Raw genomic sequence first — 10,015 nt, forward strand, 5'->3', positions numbered from 1 at the left:
GGGGGGAGGGGGATGAGGCTTGTCCGTCATTTTGACAGAAACACAAGACAGTGTGGGACCAGTGTGGAACTGAAACCTGTTTTTTAAACGGCACAAGTGGACGTTCTCGAAAAAAATGACCATGCAACAGAGAGTTTATGTGCATGGATTGATTCCAGGAAGAACCTTTTGTCTATTCCCCACACAACGGTATCGCCATATGTAATGGCAAAGGTTAGCACTAGTTGAGAGTGCCTGTGTGTAGTGCTGATATGGTGTTGTGGATTGATTTTGCTGGCTTAAGTTGGTATGTTTTACTCATTTTCTTCTGAGGTTAGTGGTTTGGTTATTGGGTGATTGTCTGCAGATGTTTGGTTATTTTCTGGGATTGGTTCTGTTTGAGAGTTGGTGTATGTTTTTCGTTGTATATTTCTTTTGTCTCACACCAGCAGTTCATGTCTGGGTCGTGGTTAGGTGGTGCCTCTTGAGTTGGTGTGTAGCTATTGTGCAGTGTCTTGATTGGTCTTGCGTACTCAACCACGCTTCGCTCAATCTCGTCCTGGTTTCGTTGGTCCCTTGTGGATACGACTATGAGTACTGTCTTGCACCAGCTCTCAGTGTCTACTTATTCTGTTTTCTCTTTTATGTTGTTTAGTGGTGGTATTGGACTTCTTGCGGGTAGACCTGGGGCCGCATGGCTGCACACAGGAAGAAAATAAACAGTTTAGACACAACACCAGTGTTCGACGAGGAGGAAAACATGCCAACTAGGTGAGATATGACTGAAAAGTGGCCCCAGGGAAGATAGTATATCTTCCAATGGAGGCTGGGACAATTATGGTTACAATTAGGGAGAGGTTTCTACTCCTTTAAATTATAACTAAACTTTACAGCAGTCAACAGAAAGAGAGACCACCTCATTCTCGATGTGGAAATTCAGCCTCCCTCTTTGTGTGTGTGTGGTGTAGTGGTGTGTGTGTTTAGACCTGTCATTGAGCCTCTCCAGCAAAGCTAGATATCTCCTGCCCATTGGAGCTCATAAGGTTCACCCCATCGGATGGATATCGCATACACACCAGCAGCCATACACACCAGCAGTCATACACACCAGCAGTCATACACACCAGCAGCCAGTGAAGAAACCCTTTCTGTTACAGCGCCGGGCTGGCAGCGATGGCCATAAAAAAATGATTCATGATATACAGGCCCCGTGGCTCCTAGTTCAACTTCCTCCCTCTCTCTAAGACTTGGCCGTGGAGCTTGCCTGAGGAGAGAGGCAGGCGAGCGATGAGGCTTGTCCGTCCCCATCCTATGGTGTTTTGGGGGATGAAGAAACAGTACCATTTTGGACAGGATGTTTGTAACTTTCAACAACAAGACAGCGTGGACCTGGCACGTCTTGTCTTCATTTCTTTTATTATTATTTTTTTTAAATCACATTTTAAACGGCACAAAGTGACGTTCTCGAAAAAATGACCATGCAACATCAGAGTTTATGTGCATGGATTTGATTCCAGGAAAGAACCTTTCGTCTATTCCCCCACACAACGGTAGCCAGATGAAGGCAAAAAGCACAGATGAGAGAGGGTGTGTGTGTGAGTGTCTGCAGATGTGTGTGTATATCTTGCTCACCACACAGTCTGCGTTCTGGGTGAGCCTCTTGAGTGTGAGCAGTGAGTTGTAKGGCTGCACCACCACGTCGCTCATCTCGTCCTGGTTAGGGAACACAGAGTAGGTCTGCACCAGCTTCTTAGGGTACCTGGCCAACACACACAGGAAGAAAATAAAAAAAGTAGCACACACCAGGTCACAGAAAAACATCCAACAGTGGAAAACGAAAAGGTGCCCCCAGGAAGAGTATATTATCTCTCCAATGGAGGCTGGGACAATTATGGTTACAATTAGGAGAGTGTTTCTACTCCATACATTATAAGCCTACTAACTTTACAGCAGTCAAACAGAAAGAGAGACCACCTCATCTCGATGTGGAAATTCAGCCTCCCTGAAGGCTGAATTGTGTGTGTGTGTGTGTGTGTGTGTGTGTGTGTGTGTTCAGACCTGTCATTGAGCCTCTCCAGCAGGTAGGATCCCAGCCCGGACCCGGTTCCCCCAGCGATGGAGTGACAAAGGACAAAACCCTGCAACAGAGAAACAGAACCGTGGTAATTCCTTAATTCCACTGCTCTGGGTGAAAAGATTCAAACGTCTCCAATTTTTGGGCCCATCCAGACAAACGAGCAATTTTCTCTGGCTCAGTGCGTCACTACCTCTCGCATATTTCCTGACAGCTGACACCCATACGATTCTATTGATGCGTGTTTCATCTCGATGTGATATTCACACAGGGATTTAAAACTCCTGACACGAAAATACAATACAAAAGCATTTTTTTTAGAATTGAAACCACTTTCTCTTGGTCACAGGTGGACTAAACCAGTATGTGCTCACTGCTTAAACATGGTGTAACGTAGTCGGCAGGCATTTGAGTGGCATCTGTGCGTTGGTCAGAGGACGGGGGGCAGAATACTATCCGTCTAGTTCTATGAAATTCTTATTTAATTGTTTTAATTTAACCAGGTAATTTTGTACTGTTACTAAATATATCTATTTTACAGTTATAAGGAAAGTAAAATCCTATAGTTAGTCGATTTATAATTTGATTGTTACTAGATTTAGAAAGCATATCAGTCATTGCAAGCCCTATTCATCAACTTTTGTTGAATAGGAACAACATCATATACACTGAGTGTCCAAAACATTAAGAACACCTGCTCTTTCCATGACAGACTGACCAGGTGAATCCAGGTGAAAGTTATGATCCCTTATTGATGTCACTTTTTAAATCACTTCAATCAGTGTAGATGAAGGGGAGGAGACAGGTTAAAGAAGGATTTTTAAGCCTAGAGACAGTTGAGACATGGCTTGTGTATGTATGCGTGCCATTCAGAGGGTGAATTGGCAAGACAAAAAATGTAAGTGCCTTTGAATGGGGTATGGTAGTAGGTGCCAGGCGCACCGGTTTGTGTCAAGAACACGGCTGGGTTTTTCACGCTCAACAGTTTCCCGTGTAGATCAAGAATGGTCCACCACCCAAAGGACATCCAGCATCCCTGTGGAACGCTTCCGACATCTTGTAGAGTCCATGCCCCGACGAATCGAGGCTGTTCTGAGGGCAACTCAACATTAGGAAGGTTCCTAATGTTTAGTATACTCAGTGTATATTTCACATTTTCATCATATTTGTACTATGTACTTGAGCTTGTTACCGCAAAAGTGACACCGTAGAAATGTATAACCATTTACACCAGAAAGGTGAGATTTTAATCTTTCTTGGAGCATGCAGCATTACTAGTTGTTTATGGCCCTCTCATGATAAATTATTACTTTTGAGTATGTCTATTTAGGCAGAAATCTACATTTTAGATTACACCTATCAGGTGAAGTAGTAGTAATTATTGTACTGTGCCAGTATATACGACATGTGTTTATACCTCCCACTCTCCACCCAGCCTGGAGGTGGGAGGGCAGGCCAACCCCACAAATAGGCTCTCTCCTTCACCTAGACAGCCATGTAATACCTGCCTTCTACTCCAGTCCAGCTATTACCACCCAACACGGCATGCCACGCCCTATCTCTCACACACCCTCTCAAATGCATGTCCACACACACTAAATAATAATGTGGGGTCAAAAAGAGTATGGGCAACAGAAATTACACAGACTTCTATGGGGAAAGTCGTGTTGTTTTAAGGGCGAGGCAACCTTACAGCTGGCAGTTGAGGGACATTTTTTTTTTTTTTAAAGGCTTGAAATAACAGAGCATTTACTAGTTTTAAGATGACATGTGTGGGCTCCCAGTTTATATGTACTCTCTATTAAGGTTACCCATTATAAATCGCCAAAGAAAGCATGCTGTCCACCACAGCACAACTCCAGGGAAAGAGGGAAAAAAGAACTGAAAAACCTATATTCCTTTCACACGTCAGTCAGCTACATATGGAGACAATCAGGAAGTGTTTCATTCTGGATAGTCCCTTCCCGTCCCATTTTCAGTTTCTTCCTCCAAAGTTCTCCTCGCGTGAGGCAGGAGATGCAGTCAGTGCAGTGTGTGTATGAGATGGGGAATTGTTGGAATGCTTCCACACTCAGGCCTGCTGACTCCTTAGCTTTCACCCCATACGTTCTATGGACCAATCAGAGACTGAGGAAGAGTGGGCTTGCCTCCAAGCTGTCGCTGCCGTCCGCCTCTCTGTCGATGATGTCGAAGATCTCCTCATGGATTTTCTCACCCTGCAAACAACAAGACATGCATCATTCCAGATTGTTATTTGGGGGAATGTAGTTACAAAAAATGTATAATAACAACATAGCCAAACTTCTACTAAATATGCATTGTTCGCCTCAAGGCAAAAGCTTTTGTTCTCTACATGGACCCTGTCCTTTAGCCTCTGGTCCAGCTACAACCAACAACATGGTCCACATAGTCACCTGCGAGAAGCCGCTGGCCCAGTTGTTCCCTGCACCTCCTCCGTGCTCCGACAGGTAGATGTTCTCTGGGTTGTACAGGTTGGCGTAGGGGGAGTTGAGGATGGAGTGGATCACCCTGGGCTCCAGATCCAACAAAACAGCACGGGGGATGTAGTGTTCATCGTCTGCCTGTGGATCATATAGAGAGGTAAGGCTTTACTCCTACTAGATGCACAGAAAGCAAAGCATACACAATAATAATAATAGTAGTCTGGTGACTACCTACAGGACCCGATATCACAGGAAGGCCAAAATAGATCAAGGACATCAACCACCCGAGCCACGGCCTGTTCACCCCGCTATCATCCAGAAGGCGAGGTCAGTACAGGTGCATCAAAGCGGGGGCCGAGAGACTGAAAAACAGCTTCTATCTCAAGGCCATCACTGTTAAATAGCCATCACTAGCCGGATACCACCCGGTTACACAACCCTGCACCTTAGAGGCTGCTGCCCTATATACATAGACATGGAATCACTGGCCACTTTAATAAATGTTTACTCATCTTATATGTATATACTGTATTCTATTCTACTGTATTTTAGTCAATGCCACTCCGACATTGCTCAATCTAATATTTATATAATTCTTAATTCCATTCTTTCACTTTTAGATGTGTGTTGGAGCTAGGAACACAAACATTTCGCTACACCCGCAATAACATCCACTCAATATGTGTATGTGACCAATAACATTTGATCGCAGTAACGTGGTGAATGCCGACTGCCATATACTATTAGACAGCTCCATCTAGTGGGGAATAATGGTAGTCCGTGATGCATGCTTCATGTCTATTTCGTTTGCCATCAATACAGCAGCTGTTGCACCGCATATTTTATTTTATTTAACTAGGCAAGTCAGTTAAGAACAAATTGTTATTTACAATGACGGCCTACCAAAAGGCATCCTGCGGGGACGGGGGCTGGGATTTAAAAAAATATATAAAATAAAAATATAGGACAAAACACACACCACATAAAGAAAGACCTAAGACGACAACACAGCATGGCAGCAACACATGACAACAAAGCATGGTAGCAACACAACATGACAACAACATGGTAGAAACACAACATGGCAGCAGCCAAACATGGTAGCAGCACAAAACATGGTACAGACATTATTGGGCACAGACAACAGCACAAAGTGCAAGGAGGTAGAGACAATAATACATAATACGAAGCAGCCACAACTGTCAGGAAGTGTGTCCATGATTGAGTCTTTGAATGAAGAGATAAAACTGTCCAGTTTGAGTGTTTGTTGCAGCTCGTTCCAGTCGCTAGCTGCAGCGAACTGAAAAGAGGAGCGACCCAGAGATGTGTGTGCTTTGGGGACCTTTAACAGAATGTGACTGGCAGAACGGGTGTTGTATGTGAAGGATGATGGCTGCAGTAGATAGAAGGGAGTGAGGCCTAAGAGGGTTCTATAAATAAGCATCAACCAGTTGGTCTTGCGACGGGTATACAGAGATGACCAGTTTACAGAGGAGTATAGAGTGCAGTGATGTGTCCTATAAAGAGTATTGGTGGCAAATCTGATGGCCGAATGGTAAAGAACATCTAGCCGCTCGAGAGCACCCTTACCTGCCGATCTATAAATTACATCTCTAATCTAGCATGGGTAAGATGGTCATCTGAATCAGGGTTAGTTTGGCAGCTGGGATGAAAGAGGAGAGATTACGATAGAGGAAACCAAGTCTAGATTTAACCTTAGCCTGCAGCTTTGATATGTGCTGAGAGAAGGACAGTGTACCGTCTAGCCTTACTCCCAAGTAATTGTATGAGGTGACTACCTCAAGCTCTAAACCCTCAGAGGTAGTAATCACACCTGTGGGGAGAGGGGCATTCTTCTTACCGAACGACATAACCTTTGTTTTGAAGGTGTTCAAAACAAGGTTATGGGTAGAGAAAGCTTGTTGGACACTAAGAAAGCTTTGTTGTAGAGCCTTTAACTAAATCCAGGGAGTGGCCAGCTGAGTATAAGACTATCATCTGCATATAAATGGATGAGAGCTTCCTATTGCCTGAGCTATGTTGTTAATGTACATTGAGAAGAGCGTGGGGCCTAGGATCGAGCCTTGGGGTACTACCTTGGTGACAGGCAGTGGCGGAGACAGATTTTCTGACTTTATACACTGCACTCTTTGAGAGAGGTAGTTAGCAAACCAGGCCAAAGACCCCTCAGAGACACCAATACTCCATAGCCGGCCCACAAGAATGGAATGGTCTACCGTATCAAAAGCTTTGGCGAAGTCAATAAAAATAGCAGCACAACATTGCTTAGAATCAAGGGCAATGGTGACATCATTGAGGACCTTTAAGGTTGCAGTGACACATCCGTAACCTGAGCGGAAACCAGATTGCATACCAGAGAGAATACTATAGACATCAGGGAAGCCAGTCAGTTGACTATTGACAAGTTTTTCCAACACTTATGATAAACAGAGCAAAATAGAAATAGGCCTATAACAGTTAGGATCAGCTTGATCTGGCCCTTTAAATAAAGGACACACCGTGGCTGCCTTCCAAGCAATGGGAACCTCCCCAGAGAGGAGAGACAGGTTAAAAAAGTTAGAGGCAACAATAGGGACAGCAACCTTAAAGATGAAAGGGTCTAAACCATCTGACCCAGATGTTTTTGGGGGGTCAAGTTTTAGGAGCTCCTTTATCACCTCGGACTCAGTGACCGCCTGCAGGGGAAAAAGAGGGAGGACCATCGGGGCTAGTCGCATTAGAAGGGGTGGGAGATGAGGAAATGTTGGACGGGCAAGGAGGCATGGCTGAGTCAAATAGGAATCCTGACTTAAGGAAGTGATTAAAGAGCTTAGCCATGTGCTCCTTGTCAGTAACAACCACATATGTACTGTACTTTAGTTTGAAGCTAAATCTGGCAAACTGCCAAGCCCACATCAGGCCCAATAGACAGAGAGGTGAGGATTCCCTCTAGTCTATCGCCCTTTCTCAATTAATATTTTCTTGATTCCTCACATCCTTGCTCCTCGTTTCCTTCTCAAAACACATTGGAGAACACGGTTTGAGGGGAAGGACCTTGGAACTTCTCCAATACGGTTGAGAAGGATATAACAAGGTGATAAGATGCGATGCCTACACGCACTCTCTTCCCATGGCTCCATATCCGGGCTAGGAACCTGACCCACTTATCTAGCTAGCTAATGATGTTCTGTACCTGATAGAAGAAGACATCCTTCCTGTCAGTGCCCTCTGTGGCGAACTCCTCCACAATCCCCTCCGGACTGATGCCATGCTCTGCACAGAGTTGTTTCCAAAACTCAAAACCAACTGCAATAAAGTGGAAATAAGATGCATTTAATTACAACACCAAACCCATGCATGATACGTGCATGTCCAGTAGTTGTTATTTTCCTACTAGCCTAGCTGTTTGCTAGCATTGCTATGCCTACAGTTGTTAACGTTAGGTATATGTACTAGCTAGCTATTAATTTGTAGCAAGGGAAAGACTTCGCCGTACTTTGGTTTCCACATTGGCCAAGTTGAAGTGTTATGATTTCTCGAGGCATATCCCTCTTTTAGTAGATCCCCTACCAGCGAAGTCTATAATCGGAGAGACTGCTGTCTAGCCGACCACTGTATTAATCTTGCTGACCTGCCTGCTGCTTCCCGCTTGGAAATACCGCATAAATGGAGTCACAACTAACGGCATTTGCGACAATGCGCATGCTCACATTCTTCTTCTTCTACAATATTACGGCGTTCCGCAAACATAAGTCAAAGGGGCATGCCGCCACCTACTGTACTGGACTGTGTAGTCAATCACAGTTTAGAGAATAATGAATAAAGAACCAAACATTAAGAGAAACTAAACCATCCTATCTAATCCTGTACTACTAAGAAAATAAAAAAGAGCACTACTAACTTCTATCAAATCCTGCATGCTCACATTCTAGGGCTGCATTCATCAAATAGTAGGAGTTGAGTAAAATAGTTTGGCAGAATTGCTGTGAATAGAAGTACATTATACTTTACTACAATTAAATAAATAATTCACTTTTTCGAAATTGTCTGGATATAATTAAATATCTCTAAAATCGTATTTAAATGTGGCTATTTCATTATGTGTGACCAGTGAAACATCAATGTTACGCATACATTGTGCAGGACGCAAACAGAGTTGGGTGCTGTGGAATCGGTGAGGGTAACCAGAAGTAGTCTGTTGATAATTGTTTGTGTTTCTGCTGGTCAGAGGGAATGGGCGCTGCGTGTTAAATGGATGGGGACAAGATATGTGAATTGTTTTGCTCTCAATAAAAGGGCTCCATTGAAAGGAGTGATTACTGAAGTAGCGATAAATGTGAAAGTTGACCAACTGAAGGGGAAGTTTCCCGGTGTTTGTGATGCTAGTTGTTTGGTGCGACGCATACCGGGTTGCATGAGTGGTGAAACAGTAGAGCCGTTGTCTGTTCTTTTGAGTTTTGATGTTGAGTCTTTGCCCGACAAAGGGATGTTAGGATATATGTTATCCTGTACGAGCTTTTGTGCCGAAATACATTACGTTGTTACAGGTGTCAAGCTTATGGGCATGTGGCAGCAGTGTGTAGGCGGGAGGTTCTTAGGTGTGAGGATTATGCAGAAGAACATGAGATAAAGGAATGTGTAGCATTTTGGAAAGTAGTGGTATGTGTTAATTGTAGGGGTGCCGATGGGGCTGGGGATCAGAAATGTCCGCTGTGAGAAAGGCAGGTTGAGGTTTCCAGGGTTAGAGTAGTGTAGAAGTTGTCATATGCTGAGGCAATGAAGAAAGTAGAGGAAAATCTGGTCATAGGGGAAGGTTCCTGAAAGAAGTATTGTTACTAGGTGATCTATCCAGTACAGAGGGATAGACCAATACGTGATATATGCTTCAGTAAGATATTATTTTTTAGCTTTTATTGCAATGGTTATCAACTGTACTGGAGGGATGGAACGTAAATCGCAGAAAAGTGGGGTTTTGGTGTCACCGGCAGAGAGGTATTTGGGTGTGCCAGACTTGACGTCAGAAGAGTTACAGGGTGTGTTGAGTGGTGGTGTCCAGTCCTTTCAGGCTGTTGGCCTGAGGTAGGACTAGATATACACTGCTCAAAAAAATAAAGGGAACACTTAAACAACACAATGTAACTCCAAGTCAATCACACTTCTGTGAAATCAAACTGTCCACTTAGGAAGCAACACTGATTGACAATAAATTTCACATGCTGTTGTGCAAATGGAATCGACAACAGGTGGAAATTATAGGCAATTAGCAAGACACCCCCAATAAAGGAGTGGTTCTGCAGGTGGTGACCACAGACCAMTTCTCAGTTCCTATGCTTCCTGGCTGATGTTTTGGTCACTTTTGAATGCTGGCGGTGCTYTCACTCTAGTGGTAGCATGAGACGGAGTCTACAACCCACACAAGTGGCTCARGTAGTGCAGCTCATCCAGGATGGCACATCAATGCGAGCTGTGGCAAGARGGTTTGCTGTGTCTGTCAGCGTAGTGTCCAGAGCATGGAGGC

At 44.1% G+C, this 10,015-nt stretch overlaps 1 protein-coding gene across 1 annotated transcript in view; it reads right to left on the reverse strand.

The window, feature by feature from the left end:
• The window catches only part of LOC112072224 (tubulin gamma-2 chain), a 15,000-nt gene extending 6,778 nt beyond the window's left edge, over positions 1-8,222 (reverse strand). Inside the window, exons 1-6 of the mRNA XM_070439702.1 lie at positions 7,994-8,222; positions 7,691-7,803; positions 4,468-4,635; positions 4,201-4,269; positions 2,038-2,117; positions 1,612-1,738 (exon numbers count right to left, since the gene is read on the reverse strand). Of these exons, the coding sequence (XP_070295803.1) occupies positions 1,612-1,738; positions 2,038-2,117; positions 4,201-4,269; positions 4,468-4,635; positions 7,691-7,803; positions 7,994-8,042 (606 nt within the window). The 5' untranslated portion in view covers positions 8,043-8,222. The remainder of the gene's footprint in view (positions 1-1,611; positions 1,739-2,037; positions 2,118-4,200; positions 4,270-4,467; positions 4,636-7,690; positions 7,804-7,993) is intronic.
• Positions 8,223-10,015: the final 1,793 nt, after the last annotated feature.

The sequence above is a fragment of the Salvelinus sp. IW2-2015 genome, unplaced genomic scaffold, assembly GCF_002910315.2.
Source record: "Salvelinus sp. IW2-2015 unplaced genomic scaffold, ASM291031v2 Un_scaffold1858, whole genome shotgun sequence".
NCBI classification, from domain to species: domain Eukaryota; kingdom Metazoa; phylum Chordata; class Actinopteri; order Salmoniformes; family Salmonidae; genus Salvelinus; species Salvelinus sp. IW2-2015.